The following is an 18,760-nucleotide window of genomic DNA, read 5'->3' on the forward strand; positions in this document are numbered from 1 at the left end:
AGGGTTTCCCCATGGCTGTGTAGAGATGGGAGAGAGCAACTCTTTAGAATAGGTGGAGCTGCTGTGCACCTCACATTCATCCTTTCTTGACATGTCTGGCTGAGCAAGGTCTAAGAAACTATCAGATTAAAGGAAAAATACAAGAACCCAAATGATCTACCCTGGCAGAGCTGGTGATAGCTTCTGAAGCTGGTGATAGCACTGTTCTGAGGTGTCTTCTGCACGCAGTAAACTGGTTGGCTGCCATGGAAGCTGAATGTGTGCTGCCCTTGGCAGGGCCGGGCACCCCTGGAGCAGCAGCAGCAGCTCTGTGGGGATTCATTACGTGGCTGCAACTGCCCCACGTTGCTCCTCAGGCCAGGTCTGAATGAACTTGGCGATGCTGGCCAGGAGTGACCCGCTCCGTGTCCCTGGGATAACCCAGGAGTGACTCTGCTTATGTGAAGTTATCGCTGCTTTGCATGAAAACCCAAAGGCACAACTTGTCCTGTTGTACTTTTTTGGCTTCTGCCACGTAGCAGCACATGGCATCTTCTGCCTTTCCAGGGGTTAATCGTTTCTTAGAAACAACTCAGCCTTCTGTAAGAAAGGAAGTTTGCTCATGTATTTCCATTTTGCTTTCTTGCTGCTGCAGGCAATGCTGGTTAACAAAGGAGCTATTGATGCTCCCTTTGAGCTCATCCCTCCAACCACAGCCCGTGGCTCCTGCTTCACCTTTCGGCCCCAGCAGGGCATCATTCCACCCAGTGGGCTCCAGCCTATCCAGATCTCCTTCAGTTCCACCAGCCTGGGGGAGTTCAAGGAAGAATTCCATTTCAGTGTGGCTGAATGCCCTAAGCCTGTGACCTTGACTATCAGGTGAGGAGGGCTCTGGGAGCTTGGTGGGCACGTCTGTAGCTGTCTCTGGGTAATCATCTCTCACCTGCCTCATTTGGTGGTGGAGCAGAGAAGAAAGGTGTTGCCCGAGGTCTTAGTCTTGGCTCTGATGTTGGCATCCCCTCAGTGTGGGGATGCCTTCTGCCCAGTGCAGGTACCCAGGAGCTGGAGTGACTCCTTCCTGCAGGGACCTCCCTCCGCCTTGGCCGTGGCAGGCAGTGGGAAGGCATTAGTTTTGGGCAGCTGCTGGTCTGGGATGTCCCCTCTGAGCGCCCAGCAAGGCCCCCAGGGCTTTGGAGATGGGCCAGCCTGGGTGACTCTGCAGCCAGAAGAAGTGGTTCTAAAGTCCTCTGTTAATGATCTGTGCCAAAGGGGCAGCAGCAGCCTCACATCATCCCTCGTGCCCAGGCACAGGCACAGGCTGTGCTCCCGGCTCCTGTGCAGGGAGTGCTCTGGGACCTCCTTTCCACAGCAGGAAGGGACTGGGGTGGGAGATGGGGAGCTCTGCAGCAGCAGGGACTGTCACAAGGACTTGGGCATCCTCCCATGGGCTGGTGCCATTGCAAAAGATAATCCTCGCCCAGCAATGGGGAAAAGGGGTGATGAAGGAGAGGCAAAGCTCTCTCCTCAGCACCACAGCAGCACGAGGGCTTGTCCCAGCTAGTCTGAACCACGGGCTGGTGGGGTAATGTGGTGGAGGCAGGAAAGCTGATGCTGGGAGCTCTGGAGCTTTGGAGGTGGCTGTGTCTGGGCTGCTGTTGGGAGGCACTGAATCAAGGTAGTAAAGAAACAAAAGGAATCTCCAGTCCATTTTACCAAGAACATCAGGGAAGTGGATAAAACATAACAAAAAGGTTATTACTTTGCAAGAGAAAAGTAGTGAGTCGGTCTTTTGCCTAAGGCAAGGGCACAGAGCCATCTCTGGGTGTGTGTACAGGGTCCTCCATGGGGCCAGCAGCACCTCGGGGGCATGCCCTGCCTGCCGTGGTGCCCTGAGCCCCATCAGCAGCTGTTGGCTGCCTCCTGTGCCCACGGACGCCGTGCTGAGCACAGGGTGCGGGGCTGGTTCGACGCCCACGGGGCTCTGACACCAGCTTTGACCCACCTGAGCCGGAAGGACGGCCAAAGGCTTTGCAGTTCCCTTTAACCAAGCCGTTGTCTCCTCTGTCCTCGTCCTCGCAGGGGCCACGTCACCGGACTGAGCCTGCATTTCAGCACAGGTGGCCTTGACTTCAATGACGTCTCCTTTGGTGAGTGTTCCCTGGGCTTGGAGGCAGCAGGAGAGATCTGTGCCTTGCCAAAACGGAGCACTTGAACAGAAGAGCATCTGTCACTCGTGCCCTTCCATGGCTGCCTGCAGGGTGTTAACTCCAGGGCTGCTGGTGGCATTTTGCCATCGTGAGATCCGAAAGGACCAAAGGAATAGAAAGTCAGTATTTTCTGGTGTCCCTCGTAGTCTCTTCTGCTCCAATCTCCCAGTCCTTGCCAGCAAAACGACTGTAAAAGTCCTCGTCCCAGGAGGGCCCAGGGGATGGGACTGCAGGAGAAGGGAGCTTAAGCCACGTACCTTTAGTGTGGGATGTTAATTAGTGCAGAGCAGGCTGTGGGCTGGTGTCCTGGCTCTGCAGGACATCCCCACCAGGTGTGGCTGTATCCCTGGCTTTCTGTTACGGGAAGCAAGTCTCAGAGCATAGTTTCATCCTACCAGGATATTCACACCAGAAGTCACGAGGTGCTTGGTGCCTACATGGCCATTTGTGTCATTTTCCTAGGCTTTCCTCAGACCTTGTCGTGCCACCTGATCAGCACCTCCGTGGTGCCCATCACCTTCCACCTTCGCATCCCTGGGGACGGCCAGGGACAGCCCAGCCTTAGGAGCTCTGATCAAGTGAAAGACAACGCTCACCCCTCCTGGGAAAAAGGCACACTGGCTCCATGTCAGGAGAAGCCAGTGGAGTTCACCATAACACCCAGCACAGGGACCATCCCTTCCCAGGGATCCCAGGAGATCAGGGTATGGGAGGAGTCTGGCCACACATGGGTCAGTAGGTGGGGCTGAAGCCTCACTGGGCTGTGGGAGGGCTTTAGTGCTGTCGGCTCTCAGCATGTGCAAGGGAGGGATCTGCAGTGGTGTGGGAGCTGGGTTACGTGGAATGTTCCTGAAGGAGCACCATTTTGTCTCCAAAACCATAAGGTGAGATCACATGGTCAACAGAAGTCATTCGTGTGTTGGTTTTGAGCGTGACTTCTTTGACTGAAAACAGGCAGAGGAAGGATGAGAACAGAAGGTGGCTGTTAGAGAGATGCCACTGTATAAAGCAGTTTGCTTTTCTTCCCAGTCTCGTTTCTCCTCTCCTGGGGAGCAGAATGAGTTGAGGTCACTGCAGGGATCCCCAGTGAGGAAAGAAAAAACTCGGCAGCCATGAACTGCCCAGCATCTGCAGGAGCACACCTTGCCCTCAGCTTCCTGCTGAAAAGCTGAACTCATTCTGTCCAAGTCAACACATTTCCTTTGCATTTATGTTATTGTAGTCAAATGAAAAAATGGGCCCCTAATTTGAAGGCAGTAGTGAGTAGAGCTTTAGTCTCATTATACATGATTATGTATAATGCTTTAATTTAGCCACCTCTGCCCTGACAGCTGCAAGGTGTGTTTAACAAATTCAGTCTTGCCAGAAGGCTTATGTTACTCCCAGAGACTGTGCTCTAGGCATGGGCCAGCAGAAGAATTAAGGCAAAATCCTCCCTTGCCTTACTGCGAAACAAGAACCGGAGGAGACCACACGTGGGTAATGAGCTTTTGGGAGAAGGGAAGTATTTGCTGCTCTTCTCTTCCACCCGGTCACGCTGTGTTCCAATGACGTGGGACAGTACGACTGTGATATGGTGCTGGACGTGGATGGTTTTGGCAAGGAGGTGTTGGCTCTGTGCCTCAAAGCCAGGTACCAGTGCTCTCCTTGCAGCTGCTCGTCCTTCCCCGTGCACCCACCACCAGCACAGTGCCTTGCTCGGGGTTTGCTGGCTGCAGCTCCAGGAGAAGGCTTGCTTAAGAAGCTGGTTCTGCCCAGCTAGGTAGGAGAAGAGCAGTGCTTGGAAAGCAGCCCGTGGTGAGAAGCACCCCTGCTCACAGCCAGGCATGGCTCTGGGCCTTTTTCTCTGGGGAACAGGAATGACATTATTTATTGGCCTGGCTTTTGCTGCTTGAGGTGTAAAAAATTCCCAAGCTCCTCCTGTCCTTCTTCCTGCAAGAGGTGGGCTTGTGCTGGGTTCCAACCACACTGCAGCATTGGTTTGGGACGCAGTGAGCAGCCTGCTGAGAGCTGGGGTCTGGCTCAGTTAACGAGGGCACATGGCAGTGGGAAAGGGGCTCACAGCAGGAGTGGGAGAGGAAAGTAGTCCTTGATGTGGAGGTGGGCTCAGGTTTCCCTGCTTCCCTCTGGCTCTTTTGAGCATTAACATTCTCAGTTCTCAGACTTAATGCAGATGTTGTTGTTGCTGCAGCCAAATTCCCTCCTGTGGTGCTGCCCTGGGTGTCAGTTTAATGACAAGAGGGATGCAGTTCCCTGGTGCCGTTCCCTCTCCCAGGCAGAGCTGTCCAGTCAGTGCCTGGGCTGCAGTTTTGTAACGCAAGTGCCAGTGGGGACAGACCTGGGACCTGTGGGGTGCAGCAGCAAGGGAGCTGTAGGAACTGGGAGGATGATCACCCACACCCTATAGGGGGTGGCTCGTGCCCCCAACACTGGCTGAGTTCTCTGGCAGGGCAACAGCACCCTGGGAGAGAAGGGAGTTGTTTTTCCTGAGACACTGGAGTCTTGTGTTCCTTGAGCCTTGGTGAGCACTGACCTTCAATAGGAAGGCTCCCCCAGAGCTCAGGGCTCGCTGGGCCTGTTGGGGGAGTCCTTGCAAGCCTCCTTGGGCAAAGGAGGGGCTGAGGCTGCTGTGGGACAAGGCCCGTGCTCTGCCCGGGCACTTGGCAGCCTCTGCAGTGCTGAGTCTCAGGGTTTGCCCCTCCTTGACAAGACGTGTTTGAGTGGAAAGACGTGAAAGGTGATTTATCTCTGGAGGGGTATTAAACATCTGTTGGACAGTGACAAATGTCTTATGCTCCATTCCATGCTCTGTGGGGTGAACACTCTCTGTTCTCTCAGTATCTCTCATTCCTTCGGGGTCATCTCTTTGCCCAGATGTGTCGTTCCTGAGCTGCGTTTGCTCTTCTCCACCCTCGACTGTGGACCGTGCTCTGCAAAGGTCCCTTGCCAGAAGACGCTGATCCTTGTGAACCCGAGCCCCCTTCCAGGATGCTACAGAGTTCTCCCTCAGGTTTGGCATCTCATCCCCCTCCTCCTCTCAAATACTGTTGAGGGGTTTATTAGGGACAAATGGGGTTTTCATAAGACCTTGCTGGTTTCTAATCAGACTTAAAGGTGTGCTGAGAACAGGATTCTACCTGAATGTAAACTTTAGAAAGCAGTTAAATAGGAACCTGCCTGAATATCAACTTCAGGAAGCATTTGAATCTCTTCAGGAAGCAGTTTATATTCTAGTGTTTGGGGTGTTTTCTTGTGAGAGCTCTTAGAAGGTTGTGAAAAGCTGCTGCAAGGAGGCTGCCAGCACAGGAGTGGGTGTCTGTGGATGCAGCAGCTGTTGGACCCCCAGAGGATGCTGAGCCCCAACAATTCTTGCATCTTTTTTTGTGCCTTTCAGCTTTTTCCTGGGGATTTTTAGAAAATGTGTGTGAGTTGCCATTGTGGTAGATGTGAAGGAGTTTAAAGTTTCCGCAAAGGTCCCTCTGAAGTTGCGCTTGATTCCGTCCCTCTAGAGACAACAAGAGGCCGCTGCTCTGTGGTACTCCAGCCCCAAGCCGTGTGGGATTATCCAGGGTCACAATGTGGTGGAGATCCCCATTACAGTTGAAGTCCAGGCAGTGGGTGCTCCTTCCATCCCGGTGGATATCGCCGTGTTCGGGAAGGAGACATCCCCACTGGTGAGTGCGAGGGGAGACGTGTGCCTTTGTGCAGCTCATCCTGGGGGGGTGGAGTGCACAGGGATTCTTCCAGGGAAAGCAGGGACTCGTCATATATGGCTGGTGTGGACAAGGACAGAAGGCAGTGGTGGCATAAGCAGTGTATGCTGGAAAAGAGGAAGAGCGGAGTCCTCCTAGGGGGTAATCTCAGCAGATGGTTCATCTAAGCTGAAATCGAGGATCATTTTATTTAATTAGTCTTCCATTGAAAATGCTGGTAACTGTGGAAACACTTTTCAAATGTTATATCTCTGAACACAAAGGGAGGATTCTGGGAACCTTCAGCTTTCTGTGTCAGAAAGGAAGGCTGATGTTTGAAAAGTGGTTGCAGGGATTTAAACTTAGAGTCAAGCAGATGGAAAGGATGATGTCAAATCCCCTGGGTGGCACCAAACATCTCAAGCCGGGCCATTGCCGTTGTGCATGTAAACCAGTCAGCAGGAAGGCCAGGCAGTGCAGGCTGTGCAGGGGAGCCTGACTTTTAACAAAACACTTGCTCGTAACTATCAGGCTGCTTCCCTTAAAGAGCAGGGTTTCTCCCCACCAGAATAACCAGCTGTTTAACTGCCAGACTGTTTTTAAGTACAGATTTCTTGCAAAGCTTTTGCCTTTGGGCCAACAGTTTACAGTTTTTCTGAAAGTTTCCCAGACTTTAATCTTTTTTAATTTGGAAGGGAAGATGTCAAAAGTTTGCCTAACAGGCCAGCATTTTAACTGGAGTATCATATCTGTCCCTAGAGAAATGACTTGAGTGCGATTGAGCTGTTTAAGCTTTCTTAACTTTCCCTGTTGTGTGGGTTTGTCTTTTTAAAATCTCTCTTACCTGCTCCCTGGAACAGCAAATGCGTTTCATGTGCACTGGAAAGACACCGCTTGTCTACGCAAGTGTGAATAAGATAAACTTGGGCGAGATCCAAGCGATACAGGAGACTTCCCAAACTCTCCAGCTGTGCAATCAGGATCTCATCCCTGCAGCCTTCAGAGCAGAGATCGTAAGTGTCTGTGGGGCTGTTTTCCAGGGAAACTCCCTGGTCAGCAGCAGCCTAGGACTTGGATTTCATATGTAAGGTTTCTGTATCACCCTGTGGGAGAGGGGAGACAAGAGATTCCATCCGAGGCAAGAGGAGCCTGGCTCTGCAGGTGGTTTTAGCTGGGACGACCTTCAGTGAAACAGTTTGCAGAGCTGTAGGAGCAGAAGCAAGTCTGGATTGTGGTTACAAGTTCTCCCTTTATTTTGGGGAAGGTATTTAGCGGTGCAGGTTGGGTTTTTGGAGCTCTGAGATGAAGAGGAGCCAGTGGCCCTTTGCTCCTGAGAGGGCAAGGATTTCCCCGTGGTTTCCTCATACCACCTGCATTTGTTTTGTGCCAAAGTGCTGTTAATGGTAGAGACCAGGGTGTGAGGTCTGGCCTCAAGCTCAGGGTGGGGAGAGGAGTTTCCCCTTCCTGGGGCTCAGAGCAGCAGGGCTGTTGCACACAGACACAGCTGCAGGGATTGTGCACCTCTGGAGCCTGTGGCCTCCATAGCCTTGGGGGGAGGTTTGTTCTCCTCCGTGCTGAGTGGGCTGGACTGCTGGAGCTGGTTGAAGCCAGCCCCGACACGGTGGGCATGGTTGTGTCTGTGGATAAAGCAGCAGGCGGTGGGGGAGAGTCCAGGCTCAGCCTCCTGGGCCAAGGAGGAGGAGAGTGAGTTTTCCACTTGCTGCTTTCCCAGGTGTCTGAGGAGGAAATGTAACCTCCAAGTGAGGGATTTCCAGGGCAGCTTTCTTCAACTCCACAATGAAGTTCTACTCTCCACCCCTGCAGAGAGCAAGCCACCTCGGATGGGTGGTGCTGGCATGGAGATAATAGTTTTTGCATGCTCATCCCAGGCCGGGACCTGCCGAGCTGTGTCTGTACAGCTGTCCCAGTGGAAGGCCTTGCCTCCCTCCCCAGGGCAGCTTGCAGCTTTCTTACCCCATCCACAGAGGGAAGTCCATGAGAAAGCAGAGGACCAGAGTGGGAAGGCTGGGCCATGCCCACAGGGCAGTTTTCTTTCTGCTTCCTGTTTTCCTGCCCTGCTATAAGGATTTAGAGCTGACTTTTCCAAAGCCAAGGGCTCTGGGGCACCTCTTGCCAGCTGATGCTCAGTGGGAAGCCAGGGCTTTGGTCCTTCAGGGATGAGGACTTTGGTGCTGGGCTTTTGCTCAAGCGGTTTTGCAGAGTTAGTCTTCAGGCTCTCAGCAGTATCCTGCAGCTGTGTGGCTGCTGTGGTGGGATTGGAGCAGTCGTGGCTTTCTGCAGCCTTGAGCCTTTGTGAAAACCCAGCTCTGCTGTGGGGAAACCAGAAGAGAGAAAGTAGCTTCCCTTGGCATACACTCCAAGAAAAGACTGGAGGGGGAATAACATTCTCCTGAGGAGGAGCATCCCTTGGGTTGGGCAAAACTTAAAAGTCTGTTAAAATGGGTTCAAGGCAGGTAAAATACAGGTTGTATAAGCTCTGCTCTTGCTCAGACACAGTAGTTTAGATTTAGGGAAACGAAGGCTTTACGCTTTTTACCCTCCTCTCTGTAGTCGTTCCTTTTCTCACACCCCACAAGTCACCAGGGTCCATGGTTTCCATCCTAAATGCATGTTTGCCTTGTCTTCCAGGATGGCAAATGCTGGAGTATTGAACCCAGGGAAGGAGTGGTCCCTGCCAAGGCTGAGGTTCCGGTGGTTGTCACAGCAAACCTGGGTGACACAGGGAGATTTGAAGACAGCATGAAGCTGTTCATTGAGAACAGCCTTACCAGTGTCATCCCCATCCAGGCTGTGGGCATCGGCACCACAATTGCCATTGACAAACCGTTTGCGCCGGAGCTGAATTTGGAACCCCAGTTCAAGTAAGAGATCTCTTAACTCCTGCCTCTCCTCTTGGCTCAGCAAGGAGCAGTTATGCTGTAGACTTTCAGGCTAAATCTTTTACAGTGCTCCAGGCCCTGGCTTTGTTTCCCTGAAGCCAGAGCTTCCTTTAGAAACATGTTGTTATGCTCAGGTTCCTTAAATCATTAGAGAGACGCCTCTGCCCGAATTAAGGGGCGAGCGAGACCGTGTGCCAAAGTGAATAGTACGGGTTTTTATTTAACAGTAAATGTGAGGAAGAGAGAGATAAAAAGAAATGGGAAAAAGAGAGAAAGGGGGAGAGAAAGAGAATGACAAAGAGACAGATTAAGTAGAGAAAATATCACAGCTGCATGGATTCCAATGGCATCCCATTGATGCTCTTCTTGTGGCCTTCTCGGTGGTGAAGTGTTCTCAAAGTGATGGTTTCAGTCTGCATCCATTAAGGGAAGCCCAGGATGGTGAGGGAGAAAGCCCATGGTGACGAAGGAAGTCTCTTGTGCTGAGGGAAGCTGTGGAAATACTACATTACCAGTGTAAACCTCTTACTCTTTGCAATAACGACATCAGAAGGGCATCAGACATTGTTTCTGGTCCACATTAAGAGCGGGAAGGGAAGATGGTCTCCAAGCTATTAACGCTTCAGATTGCTCACTAAGAGCACTTGACTGCAGGGAAATAGCAGCTCCCATGACCTTTTCCATCTCTGCTTCTCCTCCAGCCTCGTTCCCTGCGTTTTCCGGTTCAACGTGACAAACAAGGGGCGTCAGTTCCAGCGGCTGTACTGGGGCACAGAAGGTTTCAGCCCCTTTCGACAGCGTCATCCTCTCCCTGCCCTCTGTGTCACCAAGGGCAAAAACGCTTCCCAGAGACGCACCACCCCCGTATTTAAGCTGCGGCCACGGAGTATGAATCTGCAGCCAGGCGAGACTATGGAGCTGGTGCTGGAAGGCTTCTCCAGCACTGTCCAGGTGAGGTCCCTGCCAAGGGCTGAGCCTTCCCCATCAGGTCCCCTGCACTGGGGCTTCTCCTGCAGCCCCTTGGCATTTGCCTGGGCAAATGAGCAAGGGCCTTCAAGACAGTGTTTAAGGCTACAGGTTTCCATGGCAGCACCAGTGGCTTTCCTTGCTGGCCACCATCGGTTGCTAAGGCTTTTTTGTGATTCCATAGCTACCAAACCCCAATGCTGATCCTAAAATACGGGCTGAAGGAAGTATTGCTTCTTGGGGGCAAACAGGGGGTTACCAGTGTCACCTGCTGAGGCACAAAGGAAGGGCAGAGAAAATAAGTTACACTTAAAGCAGGAGCCCAAGCAGAAAGTGAATTAAGCAAGTGCCAAGTGGTTTCTCTGGAGTAAGCAGAGAGTAAAAGAGAAGCCCTGTGAAGGGAGGGAGTGTCTCACGAGTGCCTTTTGTGGCTATTGGGGTGCAGTGTTAGGGCCATTGGAGCACAGAAGAAATAGGCTGCAGCAGCACAGGAAGAAAAGGGGGCAGTGTCTGTAACTTTGTGGCCCATGGGGGGTGAGGAGCCAACGCAGGGCGTTTGCTGGACACCCTGCCAGCAGCACTGGTGACAAGTGACTCTTGCATGCAGGACGTGGAGGAGAAGCTTGTGTGTGAGACAGTCGTGAAGCCAGAGATAACAAAGAAAGAGATAATCAAGACAAAGGTCACCTGCAAGTTCATTTCTCCCGCTGTGCAAATATCATCCAAGGCAATCACTTTCCGTGTGGAGAAGGTAAGTCTCTGGATTGCATCCTGGCATTTAACAGCATGGCTCAGCGAGAGAGCTCGTGGGGGGGGGGTGTGCTTGTGTTAACAGCCCTCTTTACCCTTCCTGAGGCACTTTGTAAGGTAAGTGAGGATGTTTTTAGAGATGAGACTGGTTTTTAGCTTCCTCAAAGTAGAATTGTGGCTCCAGCCGCACTGCTGAGGGGGACCGTGGCCACCTGGAGAGAAATGCCAGTTTCTGTGCTCACTGTCAAGGGAGGTTTTTGAGGATCCTCCAACGCACGGTGAAGTAGGGAAGCTGGGAAAACCAGAGATTCCTGTGAATTCCTCAGGCTGATGAGGAAAAACCTGTCATCTGCTGTGTGTCTTTGCCTTCTCTGCTGTTGGCATGGATGCTCTATGGTATAGCTCTATGGTACAGCTCTGTGCATTTCCCCAAGCCTCACCTGCTTCTAAGGACCCACACACGTCCTGCAGTGCAGTGATGATGCCACCGAGGCAAAGCAGGTGCCCTTTAGTCTCTGGATCCCAACTTCTGCATCATCATTCCCTGAGCATAACAACATGTTTCTAAAGGAAGCTCTGGCTTCAGGGAAACAAAAATGTTGCATTTTTTAGTTTCTGTGGTTTCGGGTCTCTCCTCAGGTTACCAGGCTTCCACGGAAGCACCGAATTCTGGGAACGGGCAGTTTGGATGTAATGAGCAGCTTTTCAGCTCTCCCTGATGCCTGCTTGTGCTCTGCTTGATGCCACACTGATTTATGGAGTGCTCTGGCGCTGCAGCTGTTTGATATCAGTACATCCAGAACTAGTTTCCCAAACTCTGGTTTCTCTGCCCCGTGCAAGAAGCCCACCACAATGCACAAACAAGAAGAAGGAGCTTAGGCTGATCATAGCTTGGAGGTTATAGACACCATGTGCCTGTGGCAGAGGCAGCAGGACACACATTGCAGAGGGACTGTTGAGGTTTCTGGCTGGCCACATGTTCATGGAATGTTCAAAGCTGACCTTGGGCTGCTGCAGGATCTCCACGAAGGGCCAAATCCTGCTTGCTTTTCTCTTCTGGCTGGCATCACTGCTTCTAGGAGGCTGCTGGAGCCAATAAGGCTGTGAGAAATGACTGTATGTGAGGGAAGATCATCTTGTGCTGTTCTGCCCAAGAGAGGAGACAAAACTGGAGACAAACGTTCTGGGGTCACTTTCTGCCTTTGATCTTGTTCAAGCAGCTGCCTCCTCTCAGGAGCCTATTCCCTCCTCTGTTCATGGAAGTGTTTCCTTGTCTCCCAGGGGAGGCTGGGGTTTCGAAACATGTAAAGAATCAGCTCTAGGGAAAAATGTCCTGGAAGGTTTAGAATCAAAGAAAAAGAGTAAATAGAGATGTATGCACTTCTGAGGTTGAAAAATGTGAAATGCGTTGGAAGGGGAAGGAGGTCTGTGGTTCCTTGAGGTTGTTTTTCCTTGTCTCCTGTTTCTGTAGCACCCCGATGATGTCCTGACTCTTCAGTACAAGCCTCTATCTTTAAAAAACACCTGCTGCCTGCCATTCCACCTTTTGCTGGACTTGGAGCAGCCGTTCCTAATCTGTGATGCAGACCATCAGCCCCTCCCTGCAGGGGCCCAGGTGAGCAGCCAAGGACCCTCCTGCCAGTGGGCTTTGAAGAGGGAGGGCTGTGGTGGTGCCCTTCTGTTGGGAGGTCCTCGAGTCAAGAAGTTTATTCCATAGAGTCGGCAGTGGACTGGCCTGAACTGTGAACTGAGTCAGCAGAGCTGCTGAAGGAAGCAAAAACTCATCTGAATTGGAAAGATCCCTCCTGGCTCTTAAGATACAAGGGGAAGGGAGCAGGCAGCCAGGTGTGGGCAAGCCATGCAGCAGAGGTGTCTCCTGGAGAGCACCCCAGCTCTCCAGCAGCCATCCTCTTGTATTGCTGCTGAGCACAGAAACAGGAGCCTGAGAATCCCCCACCGGAGTGTGGTGCTTGCAGTCAGAGCCTCCCTTGTAAAGAACTGAAGGGTGGACTGGGAAGGCCGTGCTGGGGTCACACTTGGAGCGTTTACGGTTTTGTGCTGTCAGACCTTGGGACTTCATCGTGTGGGTGACTGACACTCCTTGTCTCCTTGCAGCCTGTGAAGATGGAGGCAGGGCAGGAACTTCATCTCTCCATCGGCTTTAACCCAGCCTATGAAAAGGATCCGATCAGCTGGGTAGCAGAGAAGACTATGAAGATCCAGCTGGTGGAACATCCTCATGAGGAAGAGATCACCGTTCGGGGAGAGGTCTACTTCCCGAATCTCCGTATCCCGACCAAAGCGCTGGACTTCGGTTGCATCGCGAATGGCGCAAAACAAGTGCGTTCCCTGGAGATGACCAACTGCAGCCCAATTCCTGCCCACTACCACTGGTCATTCCGGGTGAACAGCAAGGAGTACCTGACAGGGTATGTGCACCTTTGCCCTCTCCTGGAAGCTCTGGTGTCCTGTTTGTACTTTGCAAAGACCAAAGCTGTTTGCCTGGCATCTGACAAACTGCTTTTGACTTTCCCTTGTGGAAATAACACCGACCAGCCGTGCTCAGGCTGGATGCTCAGGGAATAGGCGTTTTCCATGAGTTTGGTGCTGCTGTAGTCCCCCTCCTGGTTTCCTCTGGGAAGGAAAGCTGGTAGGGAAATCTGCTTTCTCAGACCTCTGTGGCGTGAGGCAGTGACCACCTTGGTGAAGGGCTCCTAGTCCCGCCTCCACAGTGCTGGTGGAGGCACTTTCACAGCCCTTTGGCCCCTCTGCTTTGGGATGGGTCCTCTCTGCGAGCAGAGAAACTGCTCTCTGCTCCTTGCTACCTTCTCTGCATTCCCAGCCTTGGCCTGGAAGTGCTGGAGGATGCCCAGAAAGTCCCAAATTACGTCACAGAAAGAGCTAGTTAGCACCTGAGCTGATGCTGAACATCTTGCTACCTTCCCCTTCCTTCTCCTTTTCTGAGACACCCCCTTTCTGAGCTCATCACACCTGCACCCACCCAGGGGCTGCATCCTGACGAGGAATTGCTCGTGCAGGTGTCCCTCCCTCCCACTGCAGGTCCGCGATCATGGTTATGTTGTTTTCCAGGTTCATACCTTCCCCACCTAGATTCAGACCCCAACCACAAATGGCCAGGTTCGGCTGTGTTGAGTGTGGGCGTTATTCAAGGAGGTACTTCAGGCCTGGAAGTGTGCGGGAGCCAGCCAAAGCCCCGGAAGCAGCACAGGACTCTTCCCAACAATCATCACATTCAGCAAACTGCCTGGAAACAGAACAGAATTCTTCCCAAGAGTCATCAGATTCAGAGAACTCCCTGGAAACAGAATGGGATTCTTCTGAAGAGTCATCGGATTCAGAGGGCTCCCTGGAAACAGAGGACGATTCTCCTGAACAGTCACCACATCCAGAGAACTCTCTGGAAACAAAGCAGGACTCTTCCCAAAAGTCATCACATTCAGAGGCCTCCCCGGAAGCAAAGGTGGGTTTTCTTGTGCACCTGCCACTTGTGTTGCCTCCCCCAGCTTGCCACCAAAAAGCCGTGCTCATGCTGACCTCCCCTTTTGCTGCCCTGCTGTTCTGTGCCCTGAGAGTGGGCTGGGCAGCAGGGCCAGTGGCTGGACATGGGGTGTCTGGGGAGGGAGAAATAGGATACTTTTCTTTGAAGAAGCCCACTCTCATCCTACAGACTTATGCTGAGTTGGGGATTTTTTGGCTTGTTTTCTTTACAATGTAAAATGAGGCTTTTCTGCATCATGATGAGAAGGCTCCCAGTTTCCTTCCTGTAGCAAACCGTGCCAAATCCTGATCTCCATGTACCCCCTTCCCAACCCAGCTAGAGCACCCGTTTTCAGGTCTCTGCCTTCACCCCACGAGCCGGCATTGCAGTGACGGCCCCAGAGCTGCCCTTTATAGAGTGAGACTTGGCAAGGTGGCTGTGTCCTGGAATGGAAAGTGCCTTGTCTTCCAGGTGCCACCATCCACTGCTGCAGGGCCTCGGAGCTCAGTGGAGACGAAGGGGTCTGGGCAGTCGGCGGAGGCAGAGGCCCCTGGCTTCAGAGCGGAGGAGGTGAGTGGGAATCTCTCTCGCTTGCACGTTTTCAGCGTGGCAAGCAGGTCTGTTGCCCCCAGAGCTACAGAACTCCCTCTGCAGCACCCAGGGAGGGCATTGCTCCCCTGGTACCTCATCAGGTGCTCAACAGGATATTTTTCAGGAGCTTTTGGTGTAGCACCTTGAGAGAGCAGCATGTAAGTCAGAGAGAGAGGGAAAAGCCTCAGGAGTCAGATGAGCTGGGCTGGAGTCTTCCCCTCAGCTCCAAGAGCTCTCACCTCTGAGTCTCCTGCTTTTCTGAAGGCAGTAAAAACCGGTTTTAAAGGCAAGTTCTGCAGCAGAGAGAATGTCTTGCTGCCAGGAGACATCCCAGTTTACTTTAATGTCTGGTATTAATTAATGCATTGAGCAGTGAGTATGGCAGAAGACTTTGGCCATGCTCCCTCCACTGGTCAGTGGCATGGAGGCAGGATGAGATTAGGATGCTTCTGGCTGGTGTTTGAGGAATAGGCCCCTCCAGCTACGGTTGTGCTTTGCTCCAAGCCACGGCTGCTCTTCTGCACCCATTTCCACGCTCAACGACTCGATCCCTCCTCCCCTCCTGCAGGTTTTTGGTGTCCAGCCGGTGTCCGGTGTGCTGCAGCCGGGCAAGAGCCAGCAGGTGCCCTTCACCTTCTTTGGCCATGCCAACATCATCGCCCGTGTCACAGCGCTGTGCCGGGTGGAGGGAGGCCCGACCTACGAGGTGGAGCTGAGGGGAGAGACTTCGGTCCTCACCTACCACCTGAGCATCGAGGAGATCAACTGTGGGCTGCAGGTACCACCCCTTCTCCTGGCAGAGCTGCTGCCTTGGGACCATCACCAGCAGGTTGCTGCCCAGCCCGGCCCAGGGCTCCCTCCCCTTCCCAGCTCCTTTGTTGGCTCTGGGGCTTGGAAGCACAACCTTGGAGGGATTTGTCTGGCATCCAGACTGCTTTGCAATGGCTGTCTCCACCCCCCTCTAGAATGTTGGGAATTCCTTCTCTTCAGGGTGCCTAATGCTGCCTCCTGGAGCAAGCAGGATCCCAGTGGGGATGTCCAGAGGGACACGTCCCTGAGACATCCCTCTGCTGATCCACTCCTAAAGCCTGAGCTCCAGTGAGATGCTCTTGTTTAATGCTCTTGCTTAATCCACAAAATAACCCGGTTGGGCTTCCAGTCACTGCAGTTGGAGAGAATGTCCCAGAATAATCCCCACTTTCCTACTTCTCAGTTAAAAGTCCACAGGTCTTTCCAGCTGCTGTCCCTGTCTTGGTGCCCCGTCTGTCTCCCTTTTGGCTGGTGTGTTGCTTGCCAGTATTTGCATGCAGGCGCCTTTTCTTCTGGAAAGCCTCGATGCCACCTCCTTTGTTTCTCCTGGCTGTTGGTGACCCCTCAGAGTGCAGAGGGCCCGTGTCCCCTGCTTCATTTCTTATTGGCCCTCCCATGGTTGTTCCTGCCCCTCTGCGTGCTGCCAGAACTCTGTTCCTGTGCAGGTCCCTGTGCCTGGGGGTTCCCCACGTTCCCAAGTGCCCGTAGCTCGTTCCCAGTCCCTGCTCCTGTGGTGTGTCTGCTTTCAACCCCATGAAAGAGGAAATAGATTCTCAGCAGCAGGCCTGTGTCTGTAACTTCCCACTCCTCTGTCCTCTCCAGCTCTTTAACGAAGTCACCAGAGCCGAGGTCACCCTGCGGAACGACGGGAAGGTCGGATTCACCTACGTGGTGCAGAGCCCCAGCACTGGCACTGCAGACAAGCCTCTGCCTGGTGTGCTCATGGTCCTGCCCAGCACAGTGAGTGGCACAATTGACTGACCCAGCCCTGTGTCAGGTGGCCAAGGAGAGGGTTAAAGAGAAAAAAGGGGGGCAAATAAAACCAAACCCAGCCATAAGAAGAGACCGGGCTGTAAGCAACTGCTGCTGGGGGCAGAGAAGGTCAAGCAAGTGCCATCCTAACAGACTGCCCCGTGGCCTTGGCTGGCAAGTGGCTCTGCCATCCCAGGGCAGCCACCGGTGGGAGGCACGAGCACTTTGGTCACTCCTTGGCCCCCGACTGCTGAGCTCTGTGGCTGTGCTGGCACTGAGGCTCTTCTGAGGGTCACCTTACCCCAGCTGTGGGATCAGACAGGACTAAGCAGCACTTACATATTCCTTGCTTGGGCTTGAAGCTGCTCTGCCAGAAAGTGTCACAACCCCTGTGCTGGTCCTTCCCTCCCCCCAGCTGTGCTGCTCTGGAGCAGCTTTGTGGGGCAGTGAGGGGGCCAGGGAGGAGCGGGGCTGGAAGAGCCAAGAGAGGAATTTGGAGCATCCCACCACTGTCCCAGCTTCTCAGTGCTGCCTGGATGTCTTTGAGGTGAAGCAGTGTTCCTGTCTTTGTCCCTCTTTGCCATGGGAAGAGGAAGCCGATTGGCTTTCCCATTTCTTCCTGCCTGTCTCCTACAAGGGGTGGCAGGAGCTGCTGGCCGGGCTGAGAGTGTGGGCGCTTCGCTCCTCTTCCCCAGTGGTGGCAAAAGAGCTCTCACCTGTTCAGCCTGGCTCTCGCTGGCAGAGGGCAAACCCCGTTAGCAGCAGAGCCGTGCTCACGCTGAGCACAGGGCAGGCTCTGCTGGGGGTGCAGCCTTAGGAGCCCTGGGAAGGACACACTGCACCCTCTGCACCCTCGCCTTGGAGGCTTGGGCTTTTGGGCACGAGGAAGGTAGAAGGTGATGTGGTCTGACATTTTTTTCCAGAGAGAAACTATCTTCTCAGCCTGTCTGTGGCCTGAGCCTTCCTCCATCACACCCTCTTTGATGCATTGCCTCCCTCTTCTCCTGTCCCTTGCAGGCTTCCATTGAACCTGGCAAGGAGCAGGTGCTGAAGCTCTATTACCTGCCAGGAGTGCCAGGAGTCTTCTGCAGGACTTTCCAGGTTCAAGTGGGTCACCTGAAACCGGTAGAAATCCCCCTGAAAGGAGAGGCGATCTTTGCTGGGATCTGTCTGGACCTGCCCTGGAGCATCAGAGGTGAGCACTGCCCGTCTGCTCCCCAGCAAAGTCCCCACTGGGGTTTTCCTGGCTGTAATGCCCAGAGGGCAGCTCACACCCATCTCCACCAAGCCTGGAGGTTGCAGGGCTGCCAGACCAACACTCACCCCTCTGGTTGCTTCCTGAGTCTTGAGCAGACAAGCACATGTAGGCTTTGTCCAAGTAACCATCCTGCAGCTCTTGCCAGCACTTCCGTCAGAGGCCTGGAAAGATGGCTAGACAGAAAAGCTTGGGAAAGCTGTAAGAGACTGGCAGGGCTTTTGGCAGGGATGGATTTGCATGACACTGCAGGGGATGAGATGCTCCTCTGTGGGGAGGAAGATGGGTGGGAGTGAACGTGAGGATTCAGAGATGAGCAGCAGCATCCACTTTCCAGAGATGGCTTTCCATTGATGGGTTGTTTCTGGGAGAGACCAGCATTCGGGGGAGTGGGACTTCTCAGCTTCAATGGCATTGGCACTGCACCCACACTTCTATTTGTGAATGTTTTCTTCCTTCAGGAAGTGAAAAATACGAGAGGCTACTGAAACAGGCAAAAGAAAAGCTGAAAAAAGACAAGCAGGACAAGAAAGTAAGTGTTTGGAGGAAGGCTCAAATCAGGAAGCGACACGCGAAGGGCCCTGGCATTGTGGTAGGAACAGCTGCAGTCCCATTTGGCACATGCCACCCTCCCCATGTCACTTGAGGCCCTGGCACCCCACAACACCCCACAACAGCTTCTCAGTGCCCTGCTGACACTTGGCACCTCCCTGCCCACACCTGACCACAAACATTCATCAGCTCAGCGTTGCCCCACCTCTGGTTGTGGTCTCTCCTGGAGATGTACCAAGCTTCCTGGCTACTCCCCTTGCTGGGGAGTTTGTTGCTCCCAAATCAAGCCCTAGCAGGTTTACAGACCTTAGTAGCAGCAGCCTGACTGTGCCCTGGGACTGTGCTGGCAGTACTCAACTCCAAGAGGCAGCAGCTTGGACGGGGTTCCCTTTTCAAGACAGCTTTTGTCCAAGCTGCTTTGGCACTGGTTGGGGACAGGCAAATACTTGAAGCTCTGGAAGGCTGCTGGCTTGTCTGTCTGGCTAGATCAGCTTTTCTAGCAGTGGGTGGGAAGGCACAGATGCTGCAGTTATTTCCCTGGAGAGAAGGTCCTGGCTAGGAGAGCAGAATGTGACACTGAGCAGCCA

General features: G+C 53.2%; 1 protein-coding gene across 1 annotated transcript in view; it reads left to right on the plus strand.

The window, feature by feature from the left end:
- The window catches only part of LOC127477600 (hydrocephalus-inducing protein homolog), a 40,072-nt gene that overhangs the window by 13,152 nt on the left and 8,160 nt on the right, over positions 1 to 18,760 (plus strand). Inside the window, exons 9-26 of the mRNA XM_051802107.1 lie at positions 635 to 858; positions 2,059 to 2,126; positions 2,649 to 2,925; positions 3,687 to 3,818; positions 5,061 to 5,196; positions 5,696 to 5,860; positions 6,739 to 6,891; positions 8,528 to 8,760; positions 9,480 to 9,729; positions 10,352 to 10,495; positions 11,966 to 12,109; positions 12,610 to 12,923; positions 13,585 to 13,975; positions 14,465 to 14,563; positions 15,153 to 15,362; positions 16,217 to 16,354; positions 17,384 to 17,561; positions 18,083 to 18,153. Of these exons, the coding sequence (XP_051658067.1) occupies positions 635 to 858; positions 2,059 to 2,126; positions 2,649 to 2,925; positions 3,687 to 3,818; positions 5,061 to 5,196; positions 5,696 to 5,860; positions 6,739 to 6,891; positions 8,528 to 8,760; positions 9,480 to 9,729; positions 10,352 to 10,495; positions 11,966 to 12,109; positions 12,610 to 12,923; positions 13,585 to 13,975; positions 14,465 to 14,563; positions 15,153 to 15,362; positions 16,217 to 16,354; positions 17,384 to 17,561; positions 18,083 to 18,153 (3,327 nt within the window). The remainder of the gene's footprint in view (positions 1 to 634; positions 859 to 2,058; positions 2,127 to 2,648; positions 2,926 to 3,686; positions 3,819 to 5,060; positions 5,197 to 5,695; positions 5,861 to 6,738; positions 6,892 to 8,527; positions 8,761 to 9,479; positions 9,730 to 10,351; positions 10,496 to 11,965; positions 12,110 to 12,609; positions 12,924 to 13,584; positions 13,976 to 14,464; positions 14,564 to 15,152; positions 15,363 to 16,216; positions 16,355 to 17,383; positions 17,562 to 18,082; positions 18,154 to 18,760) is intronic.

This window comes from Manacus candei, unplaced genomic scaffold (assembly GCF_025592945.1).
Source record: "Manacus candei isolate 608988 ecotype Guabito, Panama unplaced genomic scaffold, ASM2559294v1 h1tg000055l, whole genome shotgun sequence".
Lineage (NCBI taxonomy): Eukaryota > Metazoa > Chordata > Aves > Passeriformes > Pipridae > Manacus > Manacus candei.